Below are 17591 nucleotides of genomic sequence, written 5' to 3' on the forward strand. Positions count from 1 at the left end.
GCCGTTGCACCATCCTGTTGGAACCAGACATTTCCTAGATGCATTTCTTCAAGAGCTGTTTCGAAAAAGTTTTTAATCATGTCCATATACCACTGTGAATTGACAATAACTGCATGATTGTCTTCTTCAAAAAAATATGGGCCAAGGGCCAATAACTCCAACTCTCGACAGCGCACACCATACTGTCACCTTATCACGGTGAAGTGGCCTTTCATGGAGCTCTCTGGGATTCTTACCACTCCAATAGTGCATATTCTGCTTGTTGACATATCCGGATAGGTGAAAATGTGCCTCATCACTAAAGAAAACAAGTGCATCAGGGGGTAAAGTTTCCAATAATGTTTCACACGCCCATTATTCGGTTCTGGAAATCATGTGACAATTCTTGCACAACAACCATCTTATAGGGATGGAAATGAAGATGTTTGTGAAGAATTTGGTGCATTGAACGATTGCATATGTCTAGGGCGACTGCATGTTTGCGAGCGGAGCATCTTGGAGATCTCAAAATCGACTGTCGAACTGCCTCCACATTTTCTGGCGTTGTAACGGTCTGTTGTCGTCCTGATGATTTTTTTTCACCACAATTCCAATTGTCCTAAAGTTCTCTACCCACAAAACAATCAATTTCCGGTCGAGAACCGGACCTCTGGGCTTAATTCCGAAGTGAGTATGGAATGCACGCTGCACCGCCACGTAGGAATGGTTGTTCGAAAAATAGGCTTCGACAACAAACGCACGCCGCTCACTCGTCCACCTCATGTTTCCTACTGAGGGGTATTAGACAGAAAATTCCGCTACTGCTGCATTCGCTGAGCCTATTCCCACTTTTCTGTGACCTCCCCTCACTTCACAATGCGTCTTCACAAAAAGGAAGTTTCTGCGCCCCACCCTTTATAAATCAGAGATCATGCAGTACACGAAGCCAAATTACAGATTAATTACGTTAATTTGTATGCAGCTAAAATAGGATGAAAATATATGCTATTCAGTTTTTCTCAAAAATGTGTTTACTGAACGAGTGCATAAATTATGCAAGTGAATATCATATATACATGTACTGAGCCATTGGAAACTTTAATTGCATTATTATTTTCAGGTGACAGCCGTTTTGCATTCCTTGATGTGAATCATCCATTCTTCCAATATTACCAGCATAAATTGGGTGTCTATGAGAAATTAGAAGTTCCTGCTGTATGCAGTTCTGTAGCTTCAGTTGGCAGTGCTTCAGGAAGGATGGAAGTGGATGATTCCAGTCAGGATATGAATCTGATGGCTGGTGCTGGTGAAGACAGCCGAGACAGCTCTGATAAGAGCAGTGATGGCAGCAGACAGGAAAACTGTAAACAGAGGTCCAAACCAGGTAAAGAATTCATTGGATATTATTCTGATATTGTATAATTGATTTTATCCTAATACATACGAGTGAAAGTAAGTAAAATAAGTTGAGGTTCCCACATTTTCTAGACAATCGGCTCACAGATGGCAGCAAGGTTGTCAGCCTTGCATGCCGGCCACCCTTTACCCCCAAGAATATTCCGGGTACTCACTTCTGTTAGAGGCTGAGTCGGCCCCAGGGCCATAATGTGGCTGGAAGGATTAGGTCAATTGAAAAAAATCCAGTGACCTCATTGGGACTTGAACCCATGACCTTCAGGCTTGCAGCCTAGTGCTTCAACCAAGTACGCTACCACATGCCCCATGTCTCTCCAGTTATGTTCAGATCTACTACCTTTGCTTACTTTCCTGAGTAATTGCCAGCTTTCATTAAGAAGGCATCAAGGCCTAAAAATATTTCTGCCTACACATTTCTGTGTAGCTGGATGTTGTACATGCCTCTGTTCTCTTAGCGCTGTGTTCAGAATTTGGGTAATATTTGGTTACAATATCTATAGCATCATCAATCTTAGTCAAGAAAAATATCTTGGTGAACTTGTGGTTAAATTTCTTTCTACATGATCATCAACACCATCAGTTTTAGAGCCATCATTGTTCTCAACATTTGAATGTTACCATTTATTTCCTTCTGGGCTTAGTTAGTTAGTTAGTTATTGGAGAGGGTGGGTTTCCCCATGCATTTAGACCTGTAGTGGTCCATTGTGCTTCCCTCTATGGTTTCTACCAGTCTCTATATCCTACCGGTACTGGTGCTTAGCATCAGTCCCGCCCAGCCAGCGAGACTGGCTCTACTAGCTGAGAGGTATCTATAATGCTTCCCCTATCTACCAGAGGTATTAGAGACTGCTGTTGGGTGGGAAACGTCCGTAATTTGGCTCAGTGACCTCCTTTGGAGATATGAGGTTCTTTTACGTGCCGTAAGGCTACGACACAGGACCCACGGCTTTAAGTCCCTCCCGGAGGACTTGTTCTCTGAATTTTTCCGCCCTTAAAAATTCGACGACCTCCGCCGGGTATTTGAACCCGTGTACGTCGAGTCATGATGTGGGAACGTTACCTCTAGACTACGGAGGCCGCTTCCTCCTGGGCTTAATTTATTTGACAAAAATTGGCCCAAGAACAAAGGACATTATATAAAGTCAGTGTTAAATGGGGTATTGCTGTATATCTTCAGGCTGTATAAGAAGGAAATTCGTGAGCAGCATGACTTTCAGCTGCTGAAGGAAAGTCCAATGTCATGCATATAATTATAACAATTTTCTGTTTTTTTGTTAAATGTTCTCAAAATTTATTCAAGAATAATAATACATCCATATGCACACTATAATGCATCTGTGTGCTGTACTTGATATGTCTGTATTACAGTGCATATAGAATGTATGGACATAGGAATTTATTTTGCAGCTCCCGTGTGCTTTTCAATAAAGAAACCTAAAGAATCAGAGGCTTTGCTCTTGGAGAAGCGTAGTGCTCTACCAGTGGAGGAGAGTTCAGATGAAGAAGAAGGTCAGGAGAAGGATAAAGACAAAGCGAAGGTTGAAGAAAAGAAGAAGGTAGAAGAGAATGTAATTAAAGAAGAGAAGGAGATAAAAGTTGAGGCTGAAGTAATTGACCTCACAGAGAGTACTACTATAGCACAACCAGTGACAGCAAACACCACAACAGTTGAGGAAAACGGGAGCAGCAGCAAAGAAAAGAAAGGATCTGCAGATAAAGCCAAATGGGGTATGTAGACATAGATCATTTGATTTTCATTTGTATTAAGAATGATTCCCCCCTCCCCTGTCATATATGCAAATTACAGTTATACGTACTTTAATATGAAAGTGGATAACATTTTATTTTTTTTTATATTTAATAATGCTATCAGTATCAAGAATATATAGTGTTGGTATTGGATGATTGTTGAATGTGAAGCAGGTGGTGGAATGAGAATTGATAGCGGAAATCGAAGTACTTGGAGAAAGAATGCCCCAGTTGATAACATATGGATTCTATGGTAATTATAATGAGATGAATGGGCACCCCAGTATCTGTCTCTTATGGGTCATAGGTTAGGAATTACTACTTTAATTGGCATTACATATTCTCAGTTGGTAAGAAGTTGAATTTTTATAATGCAATGGTGCTTGTTCTTGTTACATTTGTATTGGAAGCTCCTTCTGAAAAGTGTAATTTCTTTTTTCTTTCAAGCTGAAGAACGATTAAAAGATAGGTTGGCAGCTGCAGCTCGGGAAAAAATTGCAGCTGCAGCTCGTGAAAAGCAACTACAGTTGGAGAGAAAGCGAAGAGCTGCTGCTTTTCTAAATATGATACGTAAAGATCATCCGCTTGGAACTCTTGACTCTCCCATCATAGGTAACCTTACTATACCTTAATGTTATGTAGTTTGAAAATCCCATTTTTATTCATGTAGATAAATAATAGAAAGAATAGCCTGTTGCTTTATGTACTTTTGAAGGACAAGGAACAAAATGTACATATGTGTTTAAGAATTAAATTCACTATACATGCCAAGATCAATCAGAATCTTTTGATGTGACCTATTGCAGAATGGTGGTTCTTTTCATAGAAGTGTTTTAAGGGACCTTTACTAGGCTTTGTCATCATGAATCTCTTCATTTTTCTCTTTGTAGCTGTTGGTGTGGTACCATGTTGCGACATTTGTAGAACATAGTAAATCCATAAGTTGGCATACTTGTATACCTCAAATACAGTCTGATTTTATACATATATTTTGTGCATTTTGGTGACCCCCCCATGACCTGATTTAGAACTGTTTTCTTTCTTGAGATTAGTTGGTTTATTTTTTGACTCATAGAATTTCATGAAAAATTTGAGCAAGGATATCAGTCAGTTTGGAATTCTGTGTCTGTGTTGGATATTTTTATATTGATAATGAATTTTTTTTACCAATTATAGTTTTTTAGATCTCCCTGGTACCTAAGCAAATACATTCTTAAACATTGCATATTGCTGCTGTTTTACTTAAATGAAAATATTAGGTCAAATTACACTCCCATTTAAAAATTGTTTTTTTATGTATAAGTGATGAGATAATTTATTTTTTTGGGAGTTGCAGTGTTTCATTTAGCAAGAAATTGGACACATGTTTCATTTGCTTGTGTCAGAATGAATTAACAGCCTTGGGGTATAGCACCAAGAAGGGTAAAATGAAATCTATCATTTATCTCAGTCTTTTCACTTGTCTTTTTAGAATGTCTGCCCCTACCCCACAGATTTCCATATTTCTCCCAGAATGATGGGAAGATATTTAGAGGACAGACCTTTGGGGGGGGGCTGTAATACCACAACTGATGACTACAAGATGCAGAAAAGATATTACTGACAAACACTTCAAAAAACGTTAGCTGGAGGAGGGAGATTATGTTCCAACTATGGAACAAAACACTACCGGAGGTCACCCACAGTCCAGCCTCAGTATTGGTTTGTCATTTTGTTTAGTAGACCGATTCAAAGAACATCTTACTGGTATGCATGAATTTCTGGAAATATTCAGGCAGTGATTGTACAGATGGGATTGTTGCCTCACTAAGATATATCCGGTGAAAGATCATATATTGTTCTTGTCCAGTCTCCCACATTTTCTGCAGTGGATGGTGTTATGATTATTTCAGCATTTTCAGTTAGATAAGACAAATTTTGTTTCATGAAGAAATTAAGCAATATATTGATATGCAAAATTGATATCAGTATCAACACTTTGACCCTGAAATTGGAGACAGTATGTTCTGCAGAAACATGGACAGCTATCTACCAAATTAGCATCATATCCCAAAAGATGGAAATCTTAATTGATGCCTTAAGGTTTGTGAGTAGCTTGGCTCTCAGCTTCTCATGAAGGGTCCTCTTTTTGTGGAATTTGTTATCATGATATATTTTTTTTGATAAAAGGCTGTGTTGAAGACATGTAAGATTTTATTTTGGTAGGTCCTCAGCTTCCTGATGGTGCGCCAGTACAGAGGATTAGTGATGATGAAGGAGAAGTATCATCGGTTCCTTCTCCAACTTCATTTAGTGATGTACCTTCACCACAGCTTGTAGGTAATGGGAGGTGAGGAGAGTTTTAAACACATTCCTTTCAGTTTCACAGTCTTCTGTTAATAGGTCTTGTGTTTGTTTGAAACAAGAGCCTGTTTCGCCCACTATTGCCTATGATGATAGCAGGCAAATGTTAAAGTTTTTAATTCTCCCTATAGAAAGGCGAGAACACATTTAAAAGCAGTTCTGTATTTTACCTGATTCAGAGATTTTTAGATTGTTATGCTGAAGGATGAAATTTCTGTTACACAAACAGTAATGTGTTTACACGTTCCTAAATATGTACAGAATTGTTACGAATAGCATTATGTTCCAAAATTCAGACCATGCTCCTTCCCAAAGTATCAGATTTTAGAACCTGTTCCATGTAGAGCTTGTCAGTCTTGCATTGAAGAGAGTATGTTCTAGCATACCTTCATCTTCATTGCAGGAGTCAGACCAAGTCCGTATTTGTCCCCTCATGATATGCATCAAGAGTTTGTTTGCTGTGCTCTTGAAATTCTTTTGTACAATTAACTGACTTTAGTTCCTTTTATAAATTCATAATTTTTACTCTTGTTTGCAGCTGTCTAGCATTCCATAGTGCTTTTGTTCATTCATTCATTCATTCATTTTTTCAGCATTCCATAAATCCTTACATTGTTAAACACCAGTGGATGTAGAAATAGTCAACATGAGTAAACATGATCACATACTGCATCACAATTGTGTAATGTCATACCAGTTAAAAATATTAACAATATACAACATGAACAAAAACTATCATCTTTAACAATAAAGCGCTATCAACTACCACCTGTAACAATTCCGAAACTTTAATTGTTGTCACAGTTAAAATATTCGTCCAATGAATAAAATAAATTTAAAAATAGGAATCTTGTGCCTTTTTAGGACTGATTGCAAAAGTTTGGGAATTTTTGCGTTTATACTTTGAGTTTAAATACAGTAGACATTTTGCTGTTTAGTCCACTTTTTGATTGGCCATTGCTCTGTGCCTTGATATCAATTTAAAGTCATTGGATTTTATCAGTTTACCTAATCCCTCCAACCACACAATGGCCATGGGGTCAATTCAGCCTCTAACGAAAATGAGTACCAGGAAGATTCCTAGGGGTTAAAGGGTGGCAGGTGCGTGAGGCTGACAACCCTATTGCCATCTGTGAGCCGATTGTCTAGAAGATGCAGGAGCCTTGACCTCTCACACTCTCATGGGCCTTCATGGCCTGTTACAGGGACAGCTTTGCCTGGTTTATCTGTATGCACTTTCATGTTATTTGTATTTCACATATTCATATATAGAAACTTTAATTTCAGTCAAGAATTGGAGGATCGTCTCAATCCGAAACAGAATGGGGATGCCCAGCCACAGACAACCTCTTTGTATGTTCAAATACAGGGTAAGGCATTCTTTGCACTGTGAGTTCTGCATGTATGTTATGAAACCTTCCATGCCCTGTCTGTCACCTGTCCCATGAAGCATAACAACATCATAAATGTAGAATAACAACAGAGAACCTCAAAAAAAAAACATTCAAAAGAAAGCAACTTCTTTGACATAATTTTAAGAAATTTTTAGGTGTTAAGACTGAGGTTTAATGTGGCATGATTATTCATCCAAAATGCGCTCTTATTTTATGATAGAGGTTGTGTTTGATGTGGTAGATCTTGATAGCTTTTAAAGCACATGTGATTTAACTATAGGCATGTGGTGTATTTCCATAAGAATTGTGATAGCAGAAAACACTCAAAGTTCATCACTGTCAGTGTCTTTCTGGTTGAGAATGCAAGATTGTTAGGTTATTTGATCCTTGTGTGTCCATGAATTTTGTGGCATACCTTTTCATTTCAGAATTCATAAGTGAAGCGTGAAAATATGCATTCAGAGCTTCCAGATATTCTGACACACTTTATGGGATCACTGTTTTAAAATATATTTTGTTATGTCTATGAGAATAAAATTTCTTCCATTACCATTTAATCTGTTATTCTCTGCCTCTCTTTGGCCTTTCATCCCCCAGTTTGTTTTAGATTTCCATATTTTATGAGTTTTGCACCAGAAAGAGGCAATCATCAGTCAGAAATATCTACGTGTCCACCATCATACATACACACTTCATCACTGGAGTGTTCATAACATCCAGTATCATTTGTCCTTGGACTATTAGGCAGTGCATGTTGAGTCATATTAAGCAATTACATGAACATTTTAACTGAAGAAATGAGCTTGTGCATTTCTCTCTCAAGGTTTTCAGGTTTAATGGTATGTCTAATATGATCTTCCTCCAAGAGATGGAGATGGATGATTTTTCTATGACCCTGCAGTTAGTGATTGCATACTTGAGTTGATGCTGCAAGGCTTGTTTGAATGCTACAAGAATGTGCTCATGCTGTACAGGCTTGAAGGGCTAGTATAGGAAATGTTTTTGTACAAGTTTTGATTATAAAAGGTTTTTATTTTTGTTACAGAATCTAAGCAGGGAGTGAAGCGACGGAACGCTAGTTCAAGCAGTGAGTCTGGCAATAGCAGTGACCACACCACAAATAGTTCAAAGGGTCGAAATCACATTCATATGGTTGATAAATACAAACGCAAGAAGAAGAAAATATCAGGTTCACATAAAATGTACAGTATCACCTCCTCTGTATCTTTTATGACTTTTTTTTTTTTTTGGTCTTGCTATTGAACCTTTTTCCAGCCAGTTAACTGAATGAGCCAGCACTGTTAGGCCTGCCATGGTGCAGTCTAAATGGGTCTTTATTTGTGTTTAAGTGTGTAATATGGATACCAGTTTTGGCTGGAAAGCTTTAAGAGAAGAAACTTCTTAGAAGACCTAGATATGTGAACAGGGTTCATCTGGTTTGAGATAGGGACAATGGTAATTTCATATGAACATGGTGGTATGCCTTCAGATTCCATAAAAGGTGAGGAATTTCTTAAGCTGAGGGACTTTTGGCTTCTAAAGAAAGTGTGCTGTATGGAGTTCATGTGTTGTAGAGTGGGAACATTGAATGTTGACCACTGTTAATGAATCATATTGGCAGCAAGAAGGTTTTAGTTGCTGTATGGTAGTAGAAGTAAGGAGTTGCTAATTTTCATTTTATGCATCCTGTTGTGTTATTATATACAATTCTTTATTAGAGTCCATTGCAACACAACAATACAGTGGTCAAGGCTAAAATTACCTTGGCTACATGTTTCGGCTACTAAAGCCATCATCAGGCAAACACATGATTACCATACACACACTACTGAACTGCAATTGCGAGTTGAAGCTGGATACTTGATAATTATTACGTTATAAAATATATGGTGTAAAATACAATGAACTATATAAACTTATTATAAAAATGAAAGTTATGGCCTAAAATAAAGTTAAAAGCTCTTCATGTGATATTCTACATCATCAAGTCAGTTGCCTTGTTATATTTTTGTTATGCAGCTGATTGTTCATCAAAACAAAACCTGGCACTTGTTTTTCTTGTGTAAATTTTGTGTTTAAGAGTAAGTCCACTTTGAAATGTTTTTATGTATACTCAGAGATGGGCAGCCCATGTAGTGTGCTTGGGGTTAAAGTAGAATATATGAAGGGTTTTGCTAGGAAATCCAGAAAAAGAGATATCTAGGAAAATCTAGATGTAGGTTGGAGGTTAATATTAATATGGATGTTAGAGTTATGATGGGAGGCTATATACTGGATTCATCTGGCTCAGGATATGGACCATTGGAGGGCTCTTATGATCATGGTAATAAACCTTTTGAGTTTCTTAAAATGTAGGGAAATTCCTGGGTAGCTGAAAGACTTGAAGTTTCTCAAGGACTCAGCTCCGTGTAGTTAGTTATTCATACAGACTTCAGCCATACATCATATTAGGTGTGCAGAAAAGTGGCATTTGCTACATTTTTATGATGTTTTGTGAATGAGACTGTTGTATCCTGAATATAGGTCACGCCCATATTTTCAGATGGAAACTTTCAGATATAAGGTGTATGTAATGGGGGAAAGTTATCAGCTTTATTTGATTTTGCTAGTAAGTATTTATCCTCTGAATAAAAGTACTGTATATGTTTATATCTTTCAGGTCTCAGGCGTCATCGCTTTCTCATTCCCATTTTCGGTCCTTCAGACATAAGAAACATGATGAACACATGAAATCAAGGAAATCGAAGAAAAAGGCTCGTTCGAGGTATGAATCTGTATATAAAATTTGCATTGATCCAGAACGCCATCAATTATTGCACAGAAAGAAGTATTTAATCTGATGAATTCTTTTTTCTTTGATGAGCAGTTACACAGAGCATTTTACTGCATTCTGTCCAAGCCTGTGCACAGTTGTTAAGTGGTCATGGCATAATGAAGTATGCAGAGGAGAAACACAAATCTGCTATGATAAGTACATATATTTTTCCATTCTCACTGCACAGCTGTTCTTGTGGCGAGCAGCTGTGGATATTATGCATCCAACAATGATATTTTTACATCACCCAGTATATATGTTTCTTGTTTAGAATTTGATTAGCATTTATAAATTTCATCAGCAGTATACTGGTACACTTTTACCCATCAAACTATATGTTTCAAAGTTGTAGAAAGTGCGTGGAATTGTGTTCATTGCTATTAGGGAGGAGGATGACCCGAAGCTTCTACTTATACCAAATTGTCCGTGTGTATCCATATAGAAGTGGAGTCAGATTTAAGGAAGATACACTGTTAGTTATAAAAACCCATATCTGAAATACCCCTTCTTAGAGCCATAGAAATTCTTAAATTTCATCCACACAGAATATTTATGTTGTACTATCTTTAACCAGTGGAACCAGTTTTGAGATTTATCTTTGATAATTGATGTTTTAGTGTAGCCGGGATATCCTAGTTGTTAATAGTGACTGGCTGCAGGCTAGATGAACAAGACATGGGAGTTAGATTCGCGGTAGGGGCAAGAATTTTCTCCACATTGTCCAGACCAGCTCTGGGGTCCACTCAACCTCCTATCCAATGGATATGGGGGAGGGATAAAGTGGTGGGTACTTGAAGCTGACCACTCACCTCCAGCTAGTGCTGAGTTCAAGAAAATGTGAATCTGTACATCCACTCCCCCATACACCTTCATGTCATTGTGCTTAATTAGTTAAACACATGGACAAACTGTAGAAGAATCGTAGCCCCAGATGATTTTATTGCAGTGCAGAAACGTGATATGCGTACTCTGATTCACAGCGTCGCATGAGTGATAAGAGGCTGGGGGATGTTGCATCATAGCATCTAAACAAAACAAAGTCTACTAAGGGATGCCCCGAGTTTGAATGCACTGTTTTCTGTGTTCATGCCAATGCTGTGTAATGGGGCCCAGTGGGACCAAGTTAGTCATGAGTCACTAACATGTGACAGTAGAGTAGTTGACATGCAATAATAATGTGATGTGGTAAATTGATAAGTTGGTGGCAGAAGGCTTCTGATAGTGGACAGATGCAGGATAATTGGAGTGTTGGAAGCTTTCTGACAGGATGATACTTGTTTAATTCTGCCAATAAAACTTACTGTTTTTTTGGGGGGGTGGTGGCCAGGTCCCGATCGAGATCCAAGTCGCATCATTCCAAATGCCATCGTCACGGCAATGAGAAGTCTAGTACAAGGGCACAATCACATAACAACAAGAAAGTACGCCACAAAAAGGGCAAAAAGGGCTCAAGAAATTCTGAAAGGAAATCAAGTTCTGGTGCTAGTTGCTGTTCTTAACTGAAAGGTAACTGGTGTTTAATTAAACTTGTTAAGAATGAATTGCAATTCCCAAGTTTCTTGGAATGTTGGCACAGTAAAGAAGAGTACATGTTTATTCAAACCTATCCTTGTTTTTTGGGGGCTGTTGTTAATTTCTCAAATGGTAAATTAATCAGTCAATAATAACATATTTTATTACAAGAATTGGAAAACAGTTTATTTTTAAATAAGTAAGCAACTTATCTCAGAAATCTGAGCTGTAAGAAACTGGCACACATTGTTTTCCAACTTTCTGTAGAAGCCAACCATGAAATACCTTTCATTCCAACTTATCAGTCATAATGTGTTGCTGAAAATGTCATAAGTTAAATTACTCTAATTCAGCTATCCTTTTCCCCATAGACTTTCATGTTATAAATTGATATGCTTTGTAGGACCTGAAGACAATTTGTAACAAGCCTCATTTAGGCAATAAATGAATAGTTTAAGAGCAATTGACAATTATACATAATTTAAGGGGCACGCAGTGGTGTAGGCAGTTGAACCAGAAGGCCGTGGATTCGAGTCCCAATGAGGTGGATTTTTTCAATGGACCTAATCCTTTCAGCCGCACTATGGGAGTGAGGTTGACTCTGCCTCTTAACAGAAATGAGTACCAGGAACCTTCCTGGAGTGAAGGGTGGCCAGCACTTAAGGTGGACAACCTTACCACCATCTGTGAACTGATTGTCTACAGAAAATGTGGGAGCCTCGATATCTCACAGCCCTATGGGCCTTTTCGCATGTTAAGGGATAGCTTTACCTTATATTTGAGATTTAAAGTTTTCTGGTGTATACATGCAATAAAATATTATTTTGGTCTTCTGGGTTATGATTCTAGCCTCTTGTAGGTAGTTACCAAAGTTTCCGAATCTGCCTCCATCCTCAGGATTGAAGTTTCACTGCTAACCCAGAAGACCATAACCTGGAAAGGTACATGTATTTAAACTTAGTGCAAATATGGTACATTTCAGATTCCATGTGTCATTAGTGCTTATATTATTTGTGTATGTTGCGGTATCTGGTGTTTATTGTCACCTTACACTTGTCACACTGTTTTCACAACTGATCTGGCAGCAGTCATGATTATATAACATATATTGTATAGAGGAAGTGTCACTATAATGTTAAATCTTTAAGAGCCAAGCGACACTGTATGGAGACCTTTAAAGTGTAGCCGAGTGGCTGTGCGACACCGTGCGTGTGCACAGTGTTTTAAAATATAATTTTAAGATAGAAATTCTTGTTCTAGTTACATTATTTTTGGGCACCCGCTTTATAAGTAGACAGTCTTCCATCCTGCATCATCTAACTGAATGCAGAGTCCGACGTCGCAATTCATGCACTTTGTCCGGATGTAACTCCATTTCCCACGCGAAGAGCACACATGACACCTCAGTCTCGTATTAGAGGAAGTTGGCCAGTGATGTCGGGTGGCCTCCTCTAATCGTAACGCATATAAAACATCGCAATTTCAATTATCCACCATGGCCTCATTTTGCGTGGAAGAAACCGAAATTGATAGGCTGCTGATAAATGACACCGATTCAGAATGTGGCACAGGTGACTCTGAAAGTGGCATGGAAGCAAGGGGGAAATGCAGGGCTATTCCAAGAACAGTACCTCTGTGTGGCTAGTCCGAGATATACACAGTCAGAGTTTCTGAAGGACAAGGTACAATAAGACTTCGCCCACACTCGTGCATACAGAAAGGTGACTGGAGAATGTGCAATACAAACATAAACTTCCTCCCCTTTTGTCAGATAAGACACAGTAAGACAGGATGTCAGCTGCATGCATTTATACTGCAGAAAGTGTATGCATATTTGTGGACAGATGCTCGAAATTGGGAAATTTTTTTTTGGAATCAGTAACAATTTTTACAGACTTTAAAATCTGTAAATTACAATATCTGATTCTATATTCTTTGTAGATAAAAGCAGCGTTTATTTCGTTCATTTATCACAAAAATTGTAGAAATCACAGAATTTTCAGTAACATGCTTACAATTTTTAATACTCTACAATGGCGGACATTTAAATTAAGTCCAGCCTGCTGCCATTATGGGAATTTAAATGGCCCGTCTCTTAAAGGTTAAGTTGAATTTGTGTCTTTCATGAGTGGGTGGTACCGTGTAGCCAACAGTAGTAATTGACCAGATTAAGCCAAAGGTTGACATACACAAGAAAATGTAAAAGTGAAGACAGTTGCAGTTATGTCATGTTGTCACCATCCCATTGTTGTCATGAGCCCCATGTTATTACAGAATAAGTAATAGGGTAATAAGCTGGCTTGGACTCATCTACTGCTGGAACATTGGTGTAAACTGGAGATACATAATTTTATCTGTTGCATTTTCATAATTCTGTTGTAATGCAGTTTACATTCAGTATCACTGTTTCAACATCAAGACTGACTTAATCCCAAGGATATAGCAACATTTCATGGATCAATGCAAACGTTTTTTTTCGCAACTGATTTTGTCACTTTATAGTGTTCCATCATTAAAAATTGTTTTCAATATCTTTTACAGATCATGAAGTCAGTCTGCAGGCACACAGCACAGATTACTGCCCCAGTGTGTTTTATTTGGGACCAGCATACTGTAATGATGACTTTAATATGTATTAGTTTGTAAAAGTTTCTCCTGCAGTGATTATGAGCTGCAAAATGTTAATTAAATGAAGAGTGTAAAGCAATTACAAAGACTATTTCTTTTTATACTCTTAGAATTAAGTGACAACACTTGGCCCATTACACACTTCAGGAATCTGATATTTAGTTACAGAAACACATTTTTTTTCTGTTGTTTTCTGAGATGATAAAGGAGTGGGCAGACATGTAAAATGACAAACAATTGTCTTGAAATTTCTCATTGCTCTGAGAATATCCAGTTTCTAAATTAATTGATGTTCATGTGTAGTGATATAGAAGAGTACTCATGTCACCATCCAAAGTGCTTGAATGGTTCACATAATCTTGAGTTTGTCAGAAGTCCATTTTTGATTATGCCAGAAGTGGTGTACTGTGATTTGCTGATGCTAATGCACAAATTTACCTTACTGGGATTTGTATTCTGTAACATTTAGAGTTCCTGATGAAAGTGGCTAGCAGCTGGTAAGTGCTTCGGCATCTTCCTCATAATCCAGACTTAGCTATCAACAGTTTCCATTTCCTTGGGCCTTTGAAGGAGTCAGTAGAAAGCCAGAGGCCACCACATGTCCATTGTGGAGGCTTCAAAAAGCTTATGGCTAAGTGGGCTTAGAAACTCCTGCAGCAATTGGAATATTGTGTGAAATAGGAAGATAATTATATATAGAACAGAGGTGCCAAAACGCATGTGATACGTTTATAAGATGCAAAATAATAAGTCTTGAGATGTGTTATGCACGCACAAAATCTGCAGCAATAGACGTACTTGAAAGGAAGTAAATATTTTAGTTTGCAAACTGTGATCAGTGAAATGAAAGTTCAGTTATTTCTTACATGAGATCTTTGATTAAATAAAGACCACTGTTATTCATACAGACGAAAGTGAAGATTATGAATTTGCTGCTGCTTTGGCACACTTGGATGTGTACAATGTGTTTATGGTGGGTGTGCAATGAAAAGCCATAGAAAATGTGCCTGTTAGCTTCACCACATATCTGTCCATCTGTATCTAATAATTCAGGAACTGTTGAACACATTTTCATGAAAGTTGATATTGGGGAGCTTTACTAAAATTCTTCTGACGCATTCTGATTTTTGGTTATCATCTGACAACAATAATTGGCACTATACATAAAGACTCGCATGCACTTCTATGTGCATTTTTATTGTATCTAACAAAATATGAAACAATGAACAAAAGTTGTGAAGATGATAAACATATTTTATCCCCGATACATATTTCCCATAAGGTATACAGCTCTTGAGGTAATTAAGCAAACGGGATCAAGAATGCTAGAATTATTAATACAAGCCATACATTTTCTCACTTGTTTAGCTGCACTTACAGATATAAATACAGAGAAATGGTGACATCACCTCTGTCTTACCCCCAAAATATGTGGACAGTTATTGTACAACATGCTTTGACTCTGAAATGATAGTATCCTCTTACAATGCTGTATGGTGTCACAACCAAGAATGCCACAGTTATGATACAGTTGTTTTTCTGACTGTTTATTGAGGACAGAGTATATATCAGTCTGGTTGCATTTTAAAATTCAGTTCACTGCCGTTTCAAGTCTGTAACAATGTGAGTCTTGATTCTATTGCAGTGAGGAATTATATTTGGCTCATTTTACTACTTTTTATCTGCACTAAAATTATAATTTCCACAGTTACGCTGTTATTAAGGGGGTATGCCATAGTGTAGTTGGTTGAGACACTATGCTACAGCTGGAAGGTTGTGGGTTTGAATCCCAGTGAGGTCATTAGATTTTTTTACTTTATCTAATCCTTCCAGCTGCACTATGGCTCTGGGTTTGACTCGGCCACTAACAGGAATGAGTACCAGGAATCTTTCTGTGGGGTAAAGGGCTACCAGTGCATAAGGCTGACAACCTTACTGCCATCTGTAAGCCAGTTCTGCAGAAGTGGGAGCCTCGACATCTTACAACTTCATGGACCTTCACAGTCTGTTACAGGGATAGCTTTACCTTCACCTTTTTACACTGTTATTAAAGAGAATAATCAATGATAATTTAAGGAATTCTAAAGCCTCCTTCAGTTGGGGTTGGCTCTGTGAGGCATGGGGAATAATGTGGCTATGTTTTGTTTTAGTTTGATCTGTGACAGTTCATAACTGCATATTAGATGTGTCACAAAGAGAAGGATAATTCCAGATTATCTGTGCTCATTGTGAATTCACATTGAGTTTAATATATACTCAGTGCAGTAATGGCAATTACAGAGGGACTTGCAACAAATTGACAGTTTTAAATGTTGGTTAACACTGTTGATGCTTTGAACCCTGAACATCATATGGAGGGTGATCTGGTGCCGGCCAATCGAGACTGTTAGTAAAAATATTGTATCTTCCTCATTTTTGCACCTACGTGTATTAACATTTTGGAAACCACAGATTAATAACTGTTCTGTATAAATGTACATAATGGGTCATGCTAAAATATAATACCCACATTGAAAAAAGAGCTGATAAATACTGTACATAAAGCTGATTTCAAGATTTGTTTTGAGGTGGTGATTATTCTTTCTACATGCAAGAAGTACAACATTTGCAGGTATCATAATTCTTTTACTTTACAAATATAAATCACTCCGTCCAATGTGACCTGTAAGTTTTTTACTACATAAAAACTTAACACCCTTACATGTTTCGGTCTCTGTGGACCATCTTCAGAGGGCAAACATCACTACAAATAGGAAACCACCATCACATAAGTTGTTTAGACATATATGCTACAAGACATAGTACACAAAATAGAATTCTATTTTGTGTACTATGTATTGTAGCATATAAATGTACGTACCTTACGTCTAAACAACTTATGTGATGGTGGTTTCCTATTTGTAGTGATGTTTGCCCTCTGAAGATGGTCCACAGAGACCGAAACATGTAAGGGTGTTAAGTTTTATGTAGTAAAAAACTTACAGGTCACATTGGACGGAGTGATTTATATTTGTAATTGTTAGTGTGACGGACCAGAATGAAACAAATCACATTCTTTTACTTTCATACGGATTATGTCATTCCATTTACAGATTAAATCATTTTTCCATTCAAGGAGTCCCAAACATGGAAAATGTAAAGTTATTATGACACCTAATTTTTCAATTTAAGTTAGAGACATTTTTTAATTAGTAAGCCATGCACTTGGTTATCAGCTCATAGTTTAATGTTACTGTTTTGAATGGTTTGAGAGGTTTAGCAGTCCAAAATAAGGTTGACTGATTTTTAAAAAAATTGGCCAAGATAGAAACAGTATACTTTAAAACATAACCGTAACAGGCTTAGATGCTTCAATTAGTACTTTAAGTAGCATCAACTTTGTATGTTATGGGATGTAAAAATACCTTGATCTTGAAAAGTTATAAGACAGAAGACTGACGGTATAATCAGCACCTAAGTACATAAATATGCTTGATACTTTGAGGGCCATGCTGATGACCTTTGGGTCTTTCCATAACTCGATCAGTTGAACTGTTGGATGGCTGGGGAGCGGTTTTATATATAGAATCATGCTGGAAAATCAACTATCTGAAATGCCAAAGATATAATAAAAGCATAATGTCATGATGACTGAGACTCACCAAAGGAGGAACTGAAGAGTTTGGTGTGGCATCAGTATTTTAAGACCGATATTTGGGAGGTGCTTGCTTCAAATCTCAGCTCAGGACACCAGCTGTCTTGACTGATTTTTCATG

The 17591-nt window shown here is 37.6% G+C and overlaps 1 protein-coding gene across 2 annotated transcripts in view; it reads left to right on the plus strand.

Moving 5' to 3' along the window:
* Positions 1-14571, plus strand: part of LOC111868738 (protein suppressor of white apricot) — a 31116-nt gene extending 16545 nt beyond the window's left edge. The window contains exons 8-16 of one of the 2 annotated variants that reach the window (XM_023859672.2): positions 1100-1363; positions 2803-3123; positions 3592-3756; positions 5350-5473; positions 6775-6857; positions 7927-8083; positions 9541-9645; positions 11024-11202; positions 13750-14571. In XM_023859672.2, the coding sequence (XP_023715440.1) occupies positions 1100-1363; positions 2803-3123; positions 3592-3756; positions 5350-5473; positions 6775-6857; positions 7927-8083; positions 9541-9645; positions 11024-11195 (1391 nt within the window). In that variant the 3' untranslated portion in view covers positions 11196-11202; positions 13750-14571. The other variant, XM_023859671.2, reaches the window with a different exon arrangement.
* Positions 14572-17591: the final 3020 nt, after the last annotated feature.

The sequence above is a fragment of the Cryptotermes secundus genome, unplaced genomic scaffold, assembly GCF_002891405.2.
Source record: "Cryptotermes secundus unplaced genomic scaffold, Csec_1.0 scaffold13, whole genome shotgun sequence".
Taxonomy (NCBI): Eukaryota; Metazoa; Arthropoda; class Insecta; order Blattodea; family Kalotermitidae; genus Cryptotermes; species Cryptotermes secundus.